The sequence below is a fragment of the Pongo pygmaeus genome, chromosome 17 (assembly GCF_028885625.2).
Source record: "Pongo pygmaeus isolate AG05252 chromosome 17, NHGRI_mPonPyg2-v2.0_pri, whole genome shotgun sequence".
NCBI classification, from domain to species: Eukaryota; Metazoa; Chordata; class Mammalia; order Primates; family Hominidae; genus Pongo; species Pongo pygmaeus.
In genome coordinates this window covers 87,930,838-87,953,072 of record NC_072390.2, presented here as the reverse complement: position 1 = coordinate 87,953,072, position 22,235 = coordinate 87,930,838, and the positions used below count along the sequence as shown (strand labels likewise).

At 34.1% G+C, this 22,235-nt stretch overlaps 1 protein-coding gene across 4 annotated transcripts in view; it reads left to right on the top strand.

The window, feature by feature from the left end:
* NETO1 (neuropilin and tolloid like 1) overlaps window positions 1–21,788 on the top strand; it is a 126,246-nt gene extending 104,458 nt beyond the window's left edge. Inside the window, exons 8-11 of one of the 4 annotated variants that reach the window (XM_054461355.2) lie at window positions 8,146–8,259; window positions 13,484–14,042; window positions 15,013–15,087; window positions 21,338–21,788. In XM_054461355.2, coding sequence (XP_054317330.1) covers window positions 8,146–8,259; window positions 13,484–14,042; window positions 15,013–15,073 — 734 coding nt within the window. In that variant the 3' untranslated portion in view covers window positions 15,074–15,087; window positions 21,338–21,788. Of the gene's footprint in view, window positions 1–8,145; window positions 8,260–13,483; window positions 14,043–15,012; window positions 15,088–15,935; window positions 20,348–21,337 lie in introns of those variants that run through there. The other 3 variants (XM_054461354.2, XM_054461353.2, XM_063653824.1) reach the window with 3 other exon arrangements.
* The last annotated feature ends 447 nt before the right edge of the window (window positions 21,789–22,235 follow it).

Sequence of the window (22,235 nt, the reverse complement as noted above, 5' to 3'; positions counted from 1 at the left end):
AGAACGTTGGTATGTGTCATATTTACATGTTCATGTAAGTGTTAAGCTTTGCTTCCATCCCTCACCAGAGTAATAGATTCTAGACCATCCCAAGAATCAGAAGTTTTAATTTAAAAAAGTAAGTTTTAGTAAATATTCAAGGTTGATAAAAGTTGAACCCAAGAAATAAAGCAAGAAGATGTAATGTACTTTGATATGGTTTGCCTCTGTGTCCCCACCCAGATCTCACCTTGAATTTTAATAATCCCCACGTGTCAAGGGCTGGACCAGGTGGAGATAACTGAATCATGGGGACAGTTTCCTCTCATGCTGTTCTCATGATAGTGAGTTCTCACGAGATCTGATGGTTTTATAAGGGGTTTCCCCCTTCGCTGATTGTCACTTCTCTCTCCTGCCACCATGTAAGAAGTGCCTGTTTTGCCTTCCAACATGAAGACATTGTAAGTTTCCTGAGGTCTGCCTAGTCATGTGGAACTGTGAGTCAATTAAACCTCTTTTCTTTATAAATTACCTAGTCTTGGGTATTTCTTCACAGCAGCCTGATGGTGGACTAATACATGCTCCAAGCTGTTTCCTCCCCCAGCTGCTTCTCCACAAATGTCTGTGAGCATTTCCATTCAAATTGAAGATCAGGGAATGGTGAAGAATTAATAAAGAGCCGAAGTAGAAGACCTAGAGGTGTGACTGTGGTTGTGTGGTGTGTGTATGAGTGTGTTTGAATATGTGTGTGTGTGAGTGGTATGTGTGTGTCTGTGTGTGAGTGTGTGTGGTATATGAGTTTGTGTGACTCTGTGTGTGAGACAGGCCTGTGCCCACACAGGCCAGCACAGAGCTGGGTGTTTTAGACAAAGCTCAAAATTAAAGAAGTTAAAATAATTTGAGGAAAGCAAGAAGCAAGAATGTCTGAAGAGAACAAGATGAGTGGACTGGGGAGGGGAGGTGAAGAGAGCCAGACCCTAAGTCCAGGGAACATGTGTTCCAGTGGTGTAATGAGTCTTTAGGAGAATATGATCAAGGATCACTTCATTTTCCAATTTTTCGTGATATAATATGATGACTTATTTGACGTTGAACAAATCATCAATGATAGTTTTATTAACCATAAATCATGGAGAGTTGAAACATCAGTGTCTCAAAAAAATCTGCCTGTTTTTATTTCAATATGTTTTAATATTTCTTGAATATTACTTAGTGGATTTCTGGATTTCAAAAAAAAAAACACGAAATAATTCTAATAGAATAAGCCTAGTGGATTCTGCATTAAAGTAGCTATTATAAATTAAAAACCTTTAAGTTACAGAATTGAAACAGTGTTTATCCACATATGATAAACACTAAAATCGGAGGTACATCTTTGACTAGACCTTTCACATTAAAAAATAATGTGTTCTATGATTATTAAATTCATTATGTAAAACTTCCTTTATTTTGAGTGTTGTGGCTTTATTTTATCTTCTCCTACATGACTCAAATATGTAAGAGATTTGTTGTCCCCTGCTACATAATTTGTTTATTTAAAGAATTAGTAATGTATAGGTTTAGGTGTTACTGCAGGTGCTTTCATGGTTTATTTCAATCATCCCCATGAGGGATTGAAACGCTCCTTCACTGAAGTCTGATGTAAGTTTGCCACCTTGTGGTAACAATGGGAATGGATGAGGGTTTAAAAACAATTCAAGAGTAAGGAAGCAATAGAGCAAAGTAAAGGTGTTATGTAAAAACTGTTTTCCTGATTTAAAAATCTGAAAGAGAAAATTAACTTTTTTGATTAACATTTCATATTTTTTCATGCAAACTTATGAGTTATCCTTTAATTATAAAATTTTGTGTGTGTGTTTTTAATGTATATATACATATACTTATACATAAAAGTATATATGGAAAATTTCTCCAAAAAAGGTCAATATAATTTCAGTAAATCCTAGAAATCATCACTGCCAACATTTTGGCTCTTGCATTTCTGAAATAATTTACATAAGTGCGTTGGTATGTGAGTTTTCATAAATTAAAAAGTGTATTATCAGTTTAGCCGGGCGTGGTGGTGCATGCCTGTAATCCCAGCTACTCTGGAGGCTGAGGCAGGAGTATCACTTGAACCCAGGAGGCAGAGGTCGCGGTGAGTGGAGATCGTGCCATTGCACTCCAGCCTGGGCAACTAGAGCGAAAATCAGCCTCAAAAAAAAAAAAAAAGTGTATTCTAATTTTTTACCCAACTTTACATGTTAATAGTCTCCCACCCTATTCTATGTTCTTTTAAGAATTAAGAATTCCATCACCATAATGATTTCTGGACACAATAGAACACTTTGCAAAGTTTTAGTTTTTAAAATTTTAAGTGGTAAACAAGTAAGTTGGAAATATTTGGATTAAACAAAGTTAAACAGGCATATTTTGCCTCACGACTTCTTTAAATCTTTCAGTGGGTGCAAGGCCCTGAGAATCACCAAAAGTAGCATACCGTATTTCTTAGTCTTAAAGGTCCTCTCCTCAGCAAAATATTGTACTCAATTTTGTTTCCAAAGAATTTATTATAAAGTATTTGAATAAATGTTAACTGAAGATCATTTATATTGGAATTTTTAAATTAGAGTTAAGGTACCCATAAATAACATCAAAATTAGGATGTATCTACTATATTACTGTGAAAATTTTGTTACTAAAATTATAAGATGATACTGTCACTTTTATCCAAGCCTCAATTCTATAGGATCATTAACATGTCTGCAAAAACATTTCTTTTAGATTGGAGCCAAAGGTTGAGAGCTATTCTGTTCTACATAAGGCCTGGCTTGGTTTTCCAAGATGGGATCTGAATGTCTCTCTTTACAATTGGATGTTAGAAAATACCTGTTATCTTGATGGTCTCATTAAACTGTTAAGAGAAGAGTATCACAACTAAATATCTTACACAGCTAAACCTTCCTCCTATTAAGTAGTACAAACACATTCCAATATGTATTTGTATTTTATTTAACATGCATAATTTCTGTTTTCTGCTTTTCTTTTAGAATTGAAACATAATATTTCATATTAGACATGGTTGTAGCAAAGGCATATGTTCTCCAAGGTACAAAGATAACTAAGAGGTCTTAGCTTCAGAGAAGTCCTCGACGCGACTTTCAAATATGCATTCTCATGTAGTCTTAACAAGGGATCTGTGAATGATTTTCTTCACTTTACAAATTAGAAAACTTAATGTCAGTTAAGTCACATTTATATCATGTATCTTAACATTTTAAATTTTTTGTTTCGTTTCATTTGCTTTTGTTTTGGTAACTGCAGTAGTAGCTCAAGAACAGGTAACATTCTTGTATCTTACACCATATGACAGTATCTGTTATGGTTTTTAAAGATCTATCACATTTAATTCTTAAATTTTATGTAATAGTTATAGTTATCCTCATTATATAGATGTAAACAGAAGCTGAAAAAGTTGGTGAATTTGCTCAAGATCACATAACTCACATTGGAAAATCAGACATATTGACTCCACAGCCTCTGCACAGTACTCTCCTAAAACGGTTTACAATTTTGTCTTGTAATGTTTGCATCCATACTGCTGACACTATGCAGCATTGTGTGCATTATTAAATCACTTGGGTAAGTATTATCTTTATCCCCATTTTACAGATGTGGTAACTGAGCAACTTACAGGTTAATCAGCTCAAGGGCAAAGAGTGTGAAAGAGGCAACCCTGGGAGTCAGAGACCAGGTGGCCAGGCTGCAGGGGACTTAATCACTGCGCACCACACTCTCTTATAAACCTGCTTTTGATCATGAGGAAGCAATCTGTCCTTAAGGATGATCGCTCCTGACAGCCCAAATCACAGCTGGGCTCTCTGTCCTGTTGGCAGGACTCTTCAATCGCAGGCTGATGTGTCTGTCTGGAGAAGTACTCTCTAAGCTGTGTTTAATCTACAGTCTATTGCATAGCCACAAATGAATGCTTTGCACAAATGCGTATGTATTGGTGTATGTGGGAGGAGGAAACAGTGAAGAAAGATTCATTTTGAAGTGTTGTAGTGTCTACTTTCTTTGTGAGTGCTTTAAATCAGGAGCAATGATATGCTTATACATATGACATTATTTTGGCTGACTAGAATATTTTACTTCATTAACAGAAATCAGTTTCCATCTTTGGGTCGTTAGATCTGGATGATAAAATGGTGATGTCAATAAACCCAATAAAGTGAAATCAAGTTAGTTGGAGGGTCTCATGTCTAAATACACTTTCAAATAGTTCAGTGACAAAAAGCAATAGCAAATTGTTCCATCTATGTTTAGTGTTTTAACGTCAATAGGAAGCTGTATTTGCTATTCTGATAGAAACAAGTATAAAGTTGTGTGTCCCCTCTTGTGACCTGGAAACAGTGTGAGGTACTTGGCATTTGGATTGTTACTTCTTTGGCTGCCACTTTATTATAAATAAATTTTGAGTTTCCTTGAAATCACTAGGAAATAAAGCAGCTGGTTTATAAGAGACAATAGCTTGAATGATGAATATTGAATCTCGTAAGTAGAATAAGTCTTATGTAAATTGGTCGAGGAATATGTGCTTTGTCAGAAATAGTAAAAGAAGCAAAGACAGGATGCTGAGTTTAGTTTCTGAGAATACATGCTGCCCATAGTCACTACATGCTGCATTGGAGACCGTGGCCTTGACTGGAAGAACGTGACCTTGAAGGTTAGTTCTCAACCAATAAACACATTTGTTAGTCTTCTGCTCTCTGGAATACTAAGGTATGCAGCCCGGTCAGAGTTAACCTTTTGCTAAGTAATATTAATCAGTTAAAATATCTATGGAATATTTACTACAAGCCTAGTAAGCTTAAACCATTATGAGAGATTAAACATAAACATTAATTTTAAAAAAAAGCATAGTCACAAGCCTCAAAAATATACAAAAAAAGATGATAAAATATACTCTTAAAACTTTAAAAAATTATATGTGAAATAGGACTTAAGGAACAGCTAAGTTTTCTGATAGATTGGAATGATATTTTAAGACTGTTTAAGACAGGTTTATAAATTATAGGGTTCTGATGTGATTTGGATGGCAGAGTGGAGAAGGGGTATCTGGGGCAGGTAGAAGGAGGGAGTGGTGTGTGGACACGGTGCCGGATATGTCAGGAGTGTGCTAGGAGAAATGGGTTACACGCATTGGTGCACCGAGTGCACGCAAGTCGTTGAAAGAGCAATGAGAATGTAGGCTTGATTTGGTCTATTGGTGCTATTGTAGTTCTTAACCAGGAGAGAAATTAGAGTCTTTAATGCATCATTGCATATATGCATTTCTGAGAGAAATATCCAGACAATAACGAGGAAATTTGGAACCCAATATAATATTATATTTTGGGTGTCTATAAAACAAAATTAATTTTTGTCCAAGGTATGTACAATTTTATATATTCCTACTTTTTTGTTTGTTTTTGTTTGTTTTGTTTTGAGATAGGGTCTTGCTCTGTCACCCAGACCCAGGCTGGAGTACAGTGGCGCAATCTCGGCTCACTGCAACCTCCACCTCCCAGGTTCAGGTGATTCTCCTGCCTCAGCCTCCTGAGTAGCTGGAATTACAGGCATGTGCCACCATGCTCAGCTAATTTTTATATTTTTAGTAGAGACAGGGCTTCACCATGTTGGCCAGGTTGGTCTCAAGCTCCTGGCCTCAGGTGATTCACCCGCTTCAGGGTCACTAAATGCTGGGATAACAGGTGTGAGTCACCACGCCCGGCCTCTACATTGCATCTTAACCATATCAGGATTTGCTTACTTGTTTTTATTTTTCATTTGCACAGCAATTCTTTATTAGCAAAAGTAAGGAAGAAAATACATGAAGAAATACCTAGGATAGTACAACCCCCCCACCCCCCTCCTCCACACACACACACAAAAAAAAAAAAAGAAAAAAAAAACACCACAAACAAAAGGAAGGCTAACTCCTAATTAACTGGCGCATTTACATAATTATTTAATGCAAAAAAGCATGTTAAAATGTGATTTGTTGATATTCCTGGATTAATTATTGCATTCTCAGTAAAACCACTAATATTTAGTAACTTGATCCTGGAACATTGATAGTTTCACAACTACCAAGCAGCGGAAACAGACACAATCCCATTTGGATTATTTGGAATTCTAATTTCAGTGCTCTTACCAATATACTAATGCAGTTCACTCGATTACCAGAATGCAATGTTGTTTTTATTTATATGTTTAAATTTTTAAACTACCCCTTCCTATTTAATAATTATAATAATTTTTCCAACTCACAGAAGGTCGATAAATATATAATTTTTAAAGGTATTTCTTACTTGATGAGTAGTTATACTTTCAAAACATATACTACAATTTGTTAGGTAATAAGTGTTTGAAGCATTTTTACAAAAGCATTTTACAACCATTCTAATATAAAATTTGCCAAAATCTCCTTTATACGCTGCATACAAATTTTGACAACATTCACTATCTAATTAACAGACCTTATCAATTCTGCAAAAGCCATTATAGTCAGCTACAGAAATTCAAATTTAGTTGCTTACTAAAGAGCAGGTCTTTACAATAATATACTGGATTGTTAAATTTTACATTATGAAATGTTTATACAGAACAGTACTTAACAAATCGTTAGCAAAATAAAGTGTTAAGCATGATACTTTTTTTTCACAATGACTACTACATATTTTCTACTCTAATTTTCATTTTCCAAAATTACTATTATATGCTTTTTACTCTTTAACCAGGAACATAAAGTCAAAATGAACAGAGAGGGAACTGTTTTGGGTTGGGGGAGGAGGTAGGGGATGAAGAACCAGGAAGAATAACGTTGCTTGAATTAGTTATTTCTTTGCCTTACTTTTGGTTTTCAGAATTTGAGTCTTCTTTTTTTTTAAGGATTTCTCTGGGAGTATTAAAATATAGTAAGTTGCCTTAAGTATATTAAATTGCGAAGTATTGTTTTGACCGTTGTGATTAGTGTAGCAAATACAGTAAAGAAGCTAACTCTAAAACTTATGTAATATACAGTTTTGAAAGTGAAAAATAAACTAATTACAACATGACTGCAGTGTCTAAATAGTACTGATCATTAATATATCTTCATTTGTTAATCATTGGAAATTAATGTGTTTAGTGTGCAATAGATTTTGCTAGAATGCCTGTCCTTAGATGGATTGTAGAGCCTTTATTGAAAAAAAGAAACACTAAAATTGCATTTTATCTGATACGTGGAGTGAATACAAAGGTAAAAACAAAAGTTAGCTTTAAAAGCACTTTCTGTAAGCAACCATCCACATTGCAATATTACTATAAAGACTGGTCACTTAAAATATTCTGTCACTCCAATAATGAAAGAAATGTATTTTTCCTTATATTGAAATCATAGCTAACATTTTACATTGCTATATTAAACTCATGTTTTCTCATCATTATTTAGCCATATTTTATACCTTCTTGAAATTCATATTTTACTTCTCAGTCCCCTCAATGTGCATTGTAATCTGGAGATAATGATCATTGTACATCAAATCACTAGAATGTATGAAATAGATGCATAGTAAGCTAATTTTATCACCATATATATTAAATGTAATAAGCATAATATATTTTTTATGCTGTTCAGGATTAATTTTTTCATGATTCTGAATTTCCATGGCATTTTGTTTTTTCATATTCTTAAGTAATGTTACAGGGTTTGCTTTAGTATATTTTATTCGTTAGTACTTGGTAAGTATATATTTTTTAAAATTATTTTAAAATTTCTATTAAGTTTTTTTGCACAGTAAAACTAAATTTATACATTTTTAATTTCTGTATAAAGTATAATTTATGCACATGGTAGATGCTTCAGGTTTGCTAAATAAATAAGCCTACTTAAAAAAATGTGGATAATGTACTTCATTTTAATGATGGAAAATACCCTATGGCATTTTTATAAGCTTAGCCTCTCTAGAGGAATGCCAGCACTGTTAGTAACACAAGAAATAATTACCACTACGGCACCGTTTCTGAAAATCGCACGGCAGATCATTTATCTCAGTTTGTGGCAAATTATTCTAATCTTTTCATTTTTAGATTTGTAATGTGAGTGATTTACTACTGAGTATCAGTTATAACTTTCTTCCTTTGTCTTGTTCTTCTTGTTTTTAGCTCCCTGTGAAGGCAACACATTCTTCTGCCATAGTAACATGTGTATTAATAATACTTTGGTCTGCAATGGGCTCCAGAACTGTGTGTATCCTTGGGATGAAAATCACTGTAAAGGTAATGATTAGTCCCTGAAATTTGAAAAAATTTCCTCCCTATGGAGTGGGGTAGAAGTTTATATGTATCAATCAGACAGACTTTAAAATAAGAGTGCATAGTGCCTTTATGAGCACTGCATATGTCTTATAATCGATTTGTAAGCATTTTTCTTAGCCTTTACTCATGCTGTGTCCAGATGTTTCGTTATTCATTAGTGCAGAGTGGACTATCCTTAGCACTTGAATTCTCGTTAAAGACATCACCCTATTAGAGCCTGCAGAGCTATGAAAACGGGAGCTTTCAGGGGAGCACACTACTTTCCTATCATGTGTGATACCGTCTGTTTGTGGTTACACCTCTCTTTCATTCCAGTTTGTCTTGATTGGACTTTGTTTACATACTCTAGAGATAAAATATATTGAACTAGCATTTGTACTTTCAATTACTTCCAGCTACTTCACTCCACTTCAGCTTTGCTATGAAAATGCTTTTCTTCCTTTCCCATGAACAGCTCCCAAAGCCCTTGCCTCCTTCCCTTGTCTATACACGAAGGCTTGTTTATGTAAACAGGGATCCTTGGCTGGATTATGGATGTTGCATATTTTAGTTAAGATGAAACTGCCATATGAAGTATTTTACTGAGATCCAATATTAAACAATTGACAAAAGAAGATAGGCAAATAACTCTCTCATGCTTGAAGTCCAATATTATCTACTAAATGCCTTCTGCGCATAGAAGTAAAGAAGTAATACCACAGTATTCATTGTTTCATACAGTCAGTAGGAAAGGCAGTTACACTATCAACTATTTTGTTGTTGATTACTTTCGTAATCCATTACTTTTGAATGGATTAGAAATTTACTAAGTGATCTTATTGCAGACCTGTTAATAATTCGTAGTTACCATTGGCTTTGTTTTGCCCTACATAAATGTGGTCCCATGTGTGTAAGAAATATTTGACATGCAACAAATGTGAATGGATGTGCATTATGAAAGTCCATATTTATTTTTTTCAGAAAGAAAAATGATTCCTTTAACCTTTAATTCATTCTCTTGTGATAGGAGAAAAAATTTTTATTACTGCAGTCATTTCTAATTTATGGAGGTTATGTCTATGGCAAGCATGTAGTGTAGCCTAAAATTAGTCCCATGCGCCCTTGAAAAGAATACGTATTTGCTGTTGTTGAGTGAAGTGTTGTATAGGTGCCTGTTATGTCTGGTAGGCTTATAGCATTGTTCAAGTCTTCTGTTTGCCTTTGATTTTCTGCTATGTTTTATCCATTATTGAAAGTGGGTGTTAAATTTTTCAGCTATCATGGTTGAATTGTCTACTTCTCTCTTCACTTCTGTAAAATTTTTCTTTCATGTAATTTTAAGCTTGGTTGCTAAATTCATATATGTGTGTAATTGTTATATCTTCCTCATGACCCTTTTATCACTACAAAACAATCTTCTAGAGTTTAGTGCAGTTTTTTGTCTTGAGTTATATTTTTTCTGACATTAGTGTAGCCACTACATCTTTCTTATGGTTTGGTTTCCATTCTTCTTTTCCACATTTTTACTTTCAGTCTATCTGCATGTTTGAATATAAAGTGTTTCTTTTGTAGACAGTCTATATTTGTATCTTATTTTTTATCCAGTCTGAAGATCTTTGCCTTTACATTGGGTTCTTTAATCCATTCACATTTAGTACTGTCATTGATATAGTTGGACTTATATATTCCATTATACTTTTTGTTTCTAAATGTCTCATGTATTTTTTCTCTTTTCCTTCTTTATTGCTTTCTTCTGCATTGTTAGTATATTCTAGTCCAACATTTTAATTATTTTAGAGTTTTTAATGCATTTTTTTTACTTAGTTGCTTTAGGACTTAAAACATACAGCTTAGCTTCTCAGAATGTATTAGATTTATACTAACTTAATTATAGTGAGACATAGAAACATTCTTCCTATATAGCTCTATTCTCTTTTCCCTTTTCCAATTATATTTGTACCTATTACATTTTTAAACATTACAAACCCAACAATACATTGCAATAATTATTACTTTATATAACTGTATGTCTTTTAAAGTGGTTGGGAGAAGAAAGAACAGCAAGTATATTAGTGTAACTTTTTATATAATCCTTTTGATTTACTATTTCTGGTTCTCTTCATTTGTTTTTCTAGATTTGCATTACCCTGGTGTCATTTCCTTACCCAATAACATTTTAGCTCCCACCCTGTTTATGCTATATTGTCACCAAATATATTGCATTTTTGTAAGTTATAGTCCAACATTATGATTATATACATAGAACATTGCTTTTAAAAAAAATTAAGTGAAGACTGCAGAAGAAAGATGCCACTCTATTGTCCTTTGCAATTATTTACATATTCACTGTTACAGACCTTACTTGCTTCCCTGTTTATTATCTGTTCAATTTTTTCACGTGGATTTGAGTTACTGTCTGAACTCACTTGTTTTCAACATGAACTCTCTTCCATATTTATTTTAAGGAAGCTCTTTTATCATTGAATTATCTTCATTTTTGCCTGTCTCACAAGGTCTTTCATTTGTGAAGGCAGGTTTGCTGGATAATGGGTTTTTGGTTGACAGGTATCTGCTGGGGTTTTGTTGTTGTTGTTGTTGTTTGGTTTTATTTTGTGTTGCTTTTGCTTGCATTGCATGTGTCATCATGTTGCCTTCAGGCCTCCACTGATGATAACTCAGCTGTTAATTTGATTGAGGCTCCCCTCTCTGATGAGTTTTTTTTTCCTCTGTTGCTTTCAAGGTGTTTTATTTTATTTTTTTTAATGTTTTCAGTGTCATATGTCTTTGTGTGGATCTCTTTGCATTTATCCTACTTGGAGTTTGTTGAACTTGGATGTGAGTTTTCTAATTAAGTTTGGGAAGTTTTAGCTCCTCTAGTTTTTTGTTGTTGTTGTTGTTTTTCCTGTTACTTTCCATCTCTCCTTTGTTTCTTATACTCCCATTACAGTATGTTAGTGTGCTTGTTGATTCGCCACATTTTTTTTTCCTGAGGCTCTGTTACTGTTCTGCCTTCCTGTTTTGAAACTCATTTTCATATTGCACTGTTCTCATGCCTCTATCTTTATAAAGTTAGCTGATACTTCCTTCTTCCAGATGAAATGTACTGTTGAGGCTCCAGGAACTTATCATGTTAGTAATTGTACTGTTCAATTCCAGACTTTCCATTTTTGTATGATTTATATTTCTTTATTAATATTCTCTATTTGATGACCATTGTCCTCATTTTCTTTAGCTTCTTCAATCATAGTTTGCTTTAGTTCCTTAGACATACTGATTATAGGTGCTTTGAAATCTTTGTCTGCCAACTCCGATATCTGGCTCCCCAAAGTGTCTTTTCATTGCCTTTTTTTTTTTTCCTATATATACACTTCGCTTTACTGTTTCTTTACATGCCTTATAATGTTTTGTTGAAAATCACATGTTAGATTAGTAGCATCTCTGAATACTAACTCCTTCCTCCCAGGACTTGTAGTTTTCTTGTTTGTTTCTAAATGTAGACTTGGCTGGGCCATTTTAGTGAAGCCTCTGATGTTGCACCACAGAGGCCACCGCCTTGGGCTTCACACCATCAGCCTTGGGCAACACGGTTTTAGCAGGGCTCTCTGTGCCTCTCTCATTTCCTATTCTCTCTATTTAGCCATCACCTCTGTTGGTATTGCAGCCAGTTGTTAGTCTCCACCGATTGCCGGCTGATTGCTCTACTGCTTTCGACAATGCCCAAGATCATACATTTTTCTACAGTCTAGTCAATTAAATTTAATTAATTGCAAGGGTAGTCCTTGAGCCTGGCCTTTGTGAGTTGTTATAACCCAGGAGGACTCTCGTTAGCTGTTACTCTCCTAGCTTGTTCTGTTAAACTTCTAGATGTTCTAAGGTTCGTCTTATTGCTCTTAAGACACTAACTGTCTCTTAATTGCATACTTAATTGCATACTGCCTCTTAAGTGCATACAGCACTCGGTATTCCCAGGTGGTCTCCCATCCAAGTACCAGCCAGGCCCTCTTAAAACACTAAGAGGCAGTTAGTGTATTTAGAGCAATAAGACGAACTTTTGAATGTCTAGAAGCCTGTGCATACCACAAAATCTCCATAGTTTTTGAAATTATCATTAGGCTTGAGTTTCTCCACACACCATTTCAAATAAACTAACTTTATTTAGGGGAAGCTATAATGCTTTCTGTACTTGCAGCCTGACTCTCTTTCTGGGCACAGCTTCTTCTGGGTGGGGGCAGGAACAGTGGTGCAGGTCTGTTTATGCACAGAGCACTTGGGTGAGGTTGCTAACATGTGGTGTTGTCAACTTGCCACTCCAGGCAGCTCTCCTGTGTCAGCAAACTTGGGTAAGCATGATCCAGGCCTGGCATTCTCCACTGGAGACACCTGGTGTTGAGCTCCTGCCCTCCAAGTGGAGGCTGAGAGGAGGAACCTCGGGAGCCCCAGACATCTCAGCCACTCAGGCCAGAAAAGAAGCATGTCCAACATGGACCTGGTTGGGCATTGAGAAATGCTGGTAGCTTTCCCCTTCTAGGGAGATTCCATAACTCACTTAACTGGGAGCTGCAGGGAGAGGGTGCCCTGCGTTCTTGTCCACACCTCCCTGAGTAGGGCTCCCATCATGGTGAATCAAGAGTGGAGGAAGCAAGTCGTGGCTCAAATGCCACAGACTCTCACTGTTCCTAAGGACATTTAGTAGATTGGTTTATATAAATATATCTCCACTTGATATACACCATTAGGACAATTTCCTGAGTTTCATTAAACCAGGCTTTAATTGGTTGAGTTTTTAAAATAATTTTCTACCAGTTGTGATTATTTCATTTGGGAAAGACTCCATGCCATCATTCCAAAAGTGTGTGTCTTCAGATTGAATTGAATTATCCTTTGGCATCAGAATATTGTTGTTACTTTATAGATAGATTGTGTGTGTGGGGGGGGGGGGGTATGTATGTGTGTGTGTATTTTAAGATGAGATGCTGGACAATGGGGAGGGGGGCTATTTTTAAGACTGGTCAGTGTATTTTTTGTGAAAAACGAGACCTTGTATTTATTTTTAAATATTTTCTTAAGCTATTATAAGCCTGTAAAAATTCTGTGCTCAGCCTGCTTTACTTTAAGTTTTTAATACACATTTTGAGTATAATATTAATGTTTGCCGCATTGCTTCTTGTTTTGTCCGTTTGTTGTTTTCACTCTCTCCAACCTATAGAGAAGAGGAAAACCAGCCTGCTGGACCAGCTGACCAACACCAGTGGGACTGTCATTGGCGTAACTTCCTGCATCGTGATCATCCTCATTATCATCTCTGTCATCGTACAGATCAAACAGCCTCGTAAAAAGTATGTCCAAAGGAAATCAGATTTTGACCAGACAGTTTTCCAGGAGGTATTTGAACCTCCTCATTATGAGTTATGCACTCTCAGAGGGACAGGAGCTACAGCTGACTTTGCAGATGTGGCAGATGACTTTGAAAATTACCATAAACTGCGGAGGTCATCTTCCAAATGCATTCACGACCATCACTGTGGATCACAGCTGTCCAGCACTAAAGGCAGCCGCAGTAACCTCAGCACAAGAGATGCTTCTATCTTGACAGAGATGCCCACACAGCCAGGAAAACCCCTCATCCCACCCATGAACAGAAGAAATATCCTTGTCATGAAACACAACTACTCGCAAGATGCTGCAGATGCCTGTGACATAGATGAAATCGAAGAGGTGCCGACCACCAGTCACAGGCTGTCCAGACACGATAAAGCCGTCCAGCGGTCAGTATCAATAGATTTTTTGATGACAACTATAACCTGAGGACTGAAATACTTCCAGAGTATTGTCTTCTATTTTGTCTTCATATTTCAGTTTCCCTTTAATGATTTAAACCCTAGTTTTCCAATAGTTTCCCTCTTCTTTTTCCTTTTCACTGCTATCCACATTCTTCCTAAACCCCATACATGTGCATGATATGTATGTGTGTGAACACACATGCACACAGAGACCAAAGATACTTTATTTATTTCTAAACATATACACATATTTATTTTATAAAATGATGGCTTTTAATTTATAATACAGATTTATGATGCAAACTTGCTTCCATGTGAGCATTGCTCCCATCAGTATTTATATATTTTGAGATATGAAATGATATTTGAAAACGATTGCCTTACCAAGATGGCTCATCCATCTTGATGAACAATTTTAATCTCAAAATAACATATTTTCAATATAATGTATTTATTTTTGGTAGGAACACAAAAATACTTTTCTTTCACATAGTACATAATATTTATATAGGAATTGCATAGGATAGTATAGTATATTCATCATTTACACTTAAATGTTGTAAGAAATAGTAGAAACATTTGATTTATTTTCCTTTAACTATAAATGCAATATTATCTGTGTTGTAGTATTAGCCTTAAAATGAGTAAAAGTTTTCAGAAAAAATATTTAAATTTAGGAAAAATTATTTTAAATGCCAATATCTTGTCAACTTATACTTCCTTTTGCATGTTTACTAGCATTTAGTTTATTTTATAAATCGTGACATACTTTCTCCATTCATTATACATTCTCAAAACCTAAAATACTTTAGTTGATTTGATATGTTTTGCATGCTAACATAAGTCTATTTCCACAGTTTTCTGAATTTTAAAAATGCTTTTGAGTAAATATTTGTATACATATTTTTTTTGTGCAAATAGTACTTTGTTGAATGAAATAGCCATAACATTCCAGGTTCTGCCTCATTGGGTCTCTAAGCAAACATGAATCTGAATACAACACAACTAGGGTCTAAAAAGAAAATTCAAGGTAAGCAGATGCCCTTGGTTCCTTTTCCTACTTTGTTGTATTCTGTTTTGTTGCAACTGTCTCGTAATTTTTTAGGGAATGTGCTATTTATCCATTATTTCTTGAGATATGTGTTTCATGACATTTCACGATTAGAAATACGATGGGTTCAGTGTTTATAGGAGAGATGATTCTCAGGATACATACCTTTAAAACAAATCTTAGTATTCTTACCATCAAGAATTGTACTAAAATGTAATTTAGAAGGACATCAAATTAATAATCTAAATTTTACATGTTTTAAGGTAAAGTTTTAATGAACTATCTCCAAAGAAATACTAGAAAAAACCCAAGGTTTTCAAACTAAGAAAATAGAATATTAAGTCTCAGTATAGCTGAAGTTAATATTTAAAACTGGTAACTACTTTTTTAATGTAATTTGGCAACATTCTACTCAAAATTCATACACTAAATATTTTTGGTACTGACACAATTTATAAACTCTTATTTTTGCATGAATATGTAGCTCATCTCATCAAAATTAAATGCAGCATGTTATGTCAAATTTTATACTATAAAATTTGAATGCAAAAGGTTTCATTAATCCCAGTTGTCTATGTGTACATCGATTTTGTCATCAGATATCACAATGGCTTTACTTTTTGCTCTGGATTGTCTATATCTATATTAGCCTAATTTGTCTCCAATTGAATTTGCTTGACAGCTAATCTCTTCTAAACTCCTCAAGTCTATCAACTGTTCTTGAACTAGGTGAATGCATTTCCATGCTCTATATTACCTTAATAAATTGGTGTATTTGTATGCATTTTTCATTGGGAGAAAATGTTTTAACTGTTTTTTATTTTCAGAGAAGAACTATTTATACAAACATGGGGACTGTGAAAAGAAAATTCTATAGTGAATTGTGAAAAGTGGACATATTTCTAAATTCATTCCACTGCCTTTATCCAAACTTAAGAATTACAGACATTTGTTATTCCTTCGGCAAGACATCCCCGCTGCACAATGATATGTTCATTTCGTAATTTGGTTGCTGGCCACCAAGTGCTCCTTAGTTTTTAAATACATTTTGAGATTAACTGGAAACTTGAAGAAGAAATTAGTTCCCGATTAAGACTATCCCAACTTTATTTTTATTGTCAGTTTCACTTTTGTTTCTATGTTGTTTTATGTCTTTGTTATATAATTGTACATTGTGTGATATGTGAAAAAAACACGAATTTGGATGAACCTTGTGTTACATGTACATTGTTTTCATTATATAGACAGCTTGAGAATAGTGCGTTCCTGAGTGATTTTGAACATGCTACAGTGAAAAGTGACAGTGTGGACCATGGAATCACCAGCTAGAGGTTATGGACTATACACACCTATTACTATATTCTGATTAAATACAGGAAAAAGTAACAAGTAAAATTACTAGATTGCAATAAAAAATTTCATTTTTTGGTCTTTCCTATATACCCCTGATTTCCTTTTTGTTTTATATCAAAGAAAGTAATGAGTTTCAGAAATCCTTTTTGAAGTCAGGTATTTTACCATTCATACTCTACAGTAGAAATGTTTTTGATTAAGCACTCAGCAATATGACCAAATTGACAGTTTGAGAAAATACCCTGCATGTCAGTACTGGATATTTGAGTTGGGAAAAATATCCTTTTCGTTAGACACATTGTGAAAAGCATGCATTGTCAAATACTGTTGTTACTCTTCCATTTCTTTATGTCATATGCTTGCTACTTACGACTTTTTATATAAATATATATAAAATGTATAATAATTTCCTAATTTGAGTTAAGAGAAATGTTTTCTTCCATTAGAGTGATTAAAAAACTGACTCACATAAATACACATTTTATATCAACTCTTTCCACCTTTTAGGGTACAGGATGTCCTTCAGTATTGAGGTTTACTTCCCAAAATATTTGGCTTCTAAAAGTATAGGGGAATATTTTCTTCTTTTAGAATAGGGAACTCTTTTTAAAACTGCTTTAAAATCACAAGCCCTTTTATGAACTAAACTACACCATTATGAATTATTCTTATTCTCAGGCACACATAATACCCCTGAAAGCTTAGTGATTATGATATGTTTAACATAAAGTAAAATCCTAAAATATATTTTATTGCTATTAAATTATATACACACTCTGTAAAGTTTGATTTGGTGAGTGATTATTTTTTGAAATATTCAATGTTTAATCTTACAAAATAAATTTTTAAAATAAGAATTACTCTCAGTATATATGCTTCCCAACATTTTCAAAACTACTGAATTCTCCAAGTTGAAAGAACTCTGTCCTTCCACTAGCAGATCGGTCTGGTCTACTAAAATTTGGACTTTGCAATTCAAGCAGGCTTTGCAAACTAAATAGATGAATTACTGTTACACTTCCCTACTAGGAAGACAATGTCATATATGTTAAAAAAAAATAAGTAAATAGAAAATAAAATAAAATTTTATAATAGAAAAGTCAAAGAGTTATCATAGCCATTATAAACACTCTATCTCGAAAAAATGTCAAGTTACAGAATCACTTCAATGAATTTGATAAACTAGGGAATCAGAAAAGGTTTTGAACATGACAAAGATTATTTTTCATTGTTACGCTACATAGTTTTATACACATTGCTTATGATAAAATGTACACTTTTTTATTTGGCTTGACTGGTTTATTACCATGGTTCCTTTTTTGCCCTTTAATTCAAAATTAATCCACCAAAGATTTTTGTAAGGGATTAATCATACCTTATATTGCTTTCTCCATTTAGAAATCTTCAGAGGACTCCTTTCCCTTTGAATGATAATCTCAAAAGTATGATATAACTGTCAAGATTTTTTTATTTGTAACAGCAATAAAAACAGTGAAATACGTTAGATGAACACGTTACTATTAATTTGTTCTATAACTGTCTGGGATGTCTGTCCCCTCCAGTTTCTCCTAAATATATAGAATGCTGATTCCCTGCTTAAAAGATATCTTCACTGGAAATCCACTAATGGGACTTTTAAAAAAAAACACTAAATGAAGTATAATAATAAGAATGAAGAGCTCACATATATTTAACACACAGCAGCTTCATGGGAAAACAACTGTATTTTAAATGAAGAACAGGCCTCCTCAGTGATAACTCTAAAATTTCTCAACAATGTACAGACACAGACTAATCATAAAAGAAGATAATGACGATGCTGGGCAGTGTCTGGAGGTATGCTTTTCTCCTGGCATTCACTCTAGATGCTGAAACTTGGGAGTGCAGCGCTCTAGCAGAGCTGGGGGATGTTCTCTGAAGGGCTCTGGTGGTGCTTATTTATCAGCCAGTATTGAGATTTGTCAATATATCAAAAACTATTTAGTAGCCATATCAGACCTTATCACCTGAATGCAACCTTTGGCCCACATTCTAAAGGTGGTGACACACATAGATAAGGAATGAGATGTTTCAAGACTTTTAAGTCATGTTATTTTAATAAATGATTATATTTTTGATAAAGTGAATTCAGATATTACTAACCCAAGTGCTTTATTGATTTAACAAGATGATTTCAAATAATGTGTTAAGTTACCCTGCTGTGTTAATTTGATAAAGCTATTATTTTTCATTTTATTTTTTCAAGTTTTCATTTACTTTTCAAAATCATGGTAGCCATGATTGCATGCATAATCACATGCAATGCCAGTGAAGCCCCATATTAAGCTTCATACTTCTGTCCAAATGCATTGTAGTTGCCTAATTTCAAGGTTCTAATTTGGAAATCCGATTTATTTTGTTTTTCTATACATACCAATTTTAAGCATTGTCTTGCAAAGTAGACATAGGTGGTGTTTGATTTGCCATAATTAACTTGAATTTGATTTTGTAACTAAAATGTGGCTATCCACATAATTGGAAATCAGTGTCTTTGGGCTTTTAATGGAGAACAGATCACATTGTGGTGATGCTGGTTTTTCTGTTTCACATTTACTTTTGCTCTAGAAGTATTTCCGTGAGTCTGATGACTCCATAAGTTATGATCCTCAGTGTTAAGTAACGTAGACCATTGGCATTACTTTAATATTCACTTAAGCTTCTGTATCATTTTTTTCTGTATTTTTCCCTTAGGAATTTAATTCAGGTCTTCCTCAAATTTTATAGCTTTAAAAAAATAATTCCAACCTCAGAATAACATAATAAATTACAAGATATGACCCTGGTTCCTATTACCATGATTAAAGTGACGGCAATTAATTTACTGATGTTTTGTCAGTGAAATAAATAATAGCATCTTATGAAGTTTGTGTATCTCTGTGATGAAAATGAGTCACGTCAGTTCCCTCTCTGAAGGGAAGTTAAATGAACAACATTTTTAAAATTATTTGAATTCTAAATAAATATGCTTTGAAAAGTGAGTTAGGGTTTTGTCTAGTTGCACTGAGGCGAGTTAGCTTCGGTGCCATTTTTCTCTGTACCCTTTTTCCTCCATGGATTCATTTCTATCTGTTGCACTCTAGCATAAAGGACCCAGCCAAGAAATTGTAAAATAGATTCAACAACAAAATAAACAGGTCTTGAGTTAATTATCAATCTCTATGTACTTGATTAATATTTCCCAAGCCCATCTTAAAGGTGTAATAAAGTAGAAAAATAAAAATACATTGTTAAAATAGCCAGAAATGTTTTTATAAATAATCCTGCTAAATAAATCTGAGGCCCTTTGTTAATTTACAATTATCATGATTCATTTTATTAATAAACTTGTTTGAATTGTACTACAAATTTAACTGAATTATATCATCAAAATAAATCAAACAGGGTAATAAAAATAACAATTATAAGTGACTGATGTCAGAAACTCATAACAACTCATCATTTTCTTGTAGCCTCTGATTCTGTACTTTCTTGTGTATTATTAAAGAGGTAAATGCTCTCTTAAAATGCCTCTAGTTCCTCAGAGGTAGGAAAAATAAACTCAACCTGCTTTGGACTTGTGTATTTACTTGGGTTGGTTTCCAGAATCTCCTTATTCCTGAAACAGTATGATCATGTAGTTAAACTACTCCTTTATATCTATAAGTACTGTGCAGCCAACATGTTCTTTTTTGTCCCCAACTTCTGCCATCTTTCCAACCTCTGAGGCATGCTATTTTATAGTGGTTTGCTCTTTGAAAAATTGTTTTTGTGCCCTCTCTTAATAGTCACAGATACTGACACAAAACTTAAAAATGACCAGAAAACAATGTATAAATTATTTAAAATAAAACATTCTTTTTATATCACATTATCAAATTTGTACTCTTTATTCACTTTTCCATTAAGTGTGATATCAATATAGCTAGGCTGTTTTGAGCTTGCACAGTCTGTCTACCAAGCTTCTTCCTAAGTACTTTGAGGGTAAAATGAAGAAGGCAGTCTAGGAAGGAACACAACTACAGAGTCTTGTAGAAGGCGGACTGCTTACAGGAGCTGTATAAGGAAAATTAAGCCCAACATTATGTGCTGTGTTGGCCATCATGCAAAGCTGATTGCATAGCCATGGTTACCTCCTCCATCATCTTCCATGGAAGATAAAAATAAATTCAAATGTTAATTCAATAGACATGATGTTTTATAATGAAGAAGTTTGTAGCAGAAATCTGAGAATATGGGTATCTTCTTAAGAAGATCAAGAGAGGCTTTGTGAATAGCTGACCTTCTAAGCAGGTCTTGAAGGATGGAGACAATGGTCAAATAGTAGTGCAGGGAAAAATTTCCACTTAGAGTAATTAAAGCAGATGTAGCCCCGGAAGATCATTTAATTGAGCTGGTTGGAGCATAGACAGGAGGAGTAATACTAAGTATATTTGACAGAGTAGGTTTGAGTTTACATCATGATTTCTGAGTGCATGGAATACTATCCGAAGGAATTTACATTTTATTCAAGGGAGAATATTTTAAGATCTCAGCAGAGTGGAACTTAAGATTCCTACTTTCAGTAGAAGCCTCTGACGGGTATGTTTGCTAAATTGAATGGGAGTGAAATACAGTAGAATCAAAACAGTATAGAAACAAGACATGAGAAAGAGTAACTGGCAGATTGTTAGATATCCAGGAATATTTGTCTGGCTTTTTTACTTCTACTATACTTGTTTGAAGGTGATGGTTGACTAGCAAACATATTGAGTGTCACATGCCAAACACCATTTTGAGTGTTTTACATGTAATTTTTTTCCTTGGTCATCTTAGCAATTCTATGACTAATTAATAATATTTGTTGTTATTTATTGTGCAGATGAGGAAACTGAAGAGAGTTTTAGTAACTTTTTTAAGATTACACAATAAACAATGATGAATCAAGCTTTGAAGCCAACCTCACCAACCACAAGATCAACCAACACTCTTCACCAATGTGTAATATAACCACATTAATATTCAACATAGTACGTACTGCTGAAAGAAGTTGATACTTATTAACCCCGTAGTTTTGTTTCCTCACCTGTAAAGATATGTATTATAACACCTTCTCTCCACCTTACAGCGTGTGATGGTCAAATGACCATTCATTGGAAGATATTTTTTATATCCTATAATGCATTATAAAAATAAATCATTTTTCCTAAATCATGTGTAAACTTCATTTTATGATCGACATGGAACAAAAGTATCATCTATAAAGAGTAGCATTGTAGAGTAACCTCCCTCTGAACTTGTCCACAGTAAAATATATGACTTTCCGAATCCAATGACTCTCTGTCTGGATGATATTTCCTCAGGTGCTATTTTGTTGCATCATCATATCGAAGTGCTGTTGTTCATCATCTGTCATTCAGCATTGAATGCCAGAGCTCCTGAGTAACCCCCAAAGCACTCATCATGAAGTATACACAGAAATAGCAACACTGGAAAGCAAATCTTGTATTTCAGTCACAGATAATTGTTTGGCATAAATTCACGTAATAGCATCCCGGTAGATAAGCAAGAAGCAGACAGCTGTATCGGTAAACGTAGTTTCACAAGCAACATTACAACATAAAAAAGTGGTATACTGCAGTGAAAATCAAATTTAGTTTTATTTCATACTATTTATGTGCTCTTTAAAAATCTGTTTGAATCCTCTGAGTTTTACCTTCTTTACTTTCTTCCTTTCTCTTTCTTTCTTTCTTTCTTCCTTCCTTCTTCTTTCTTTTTCT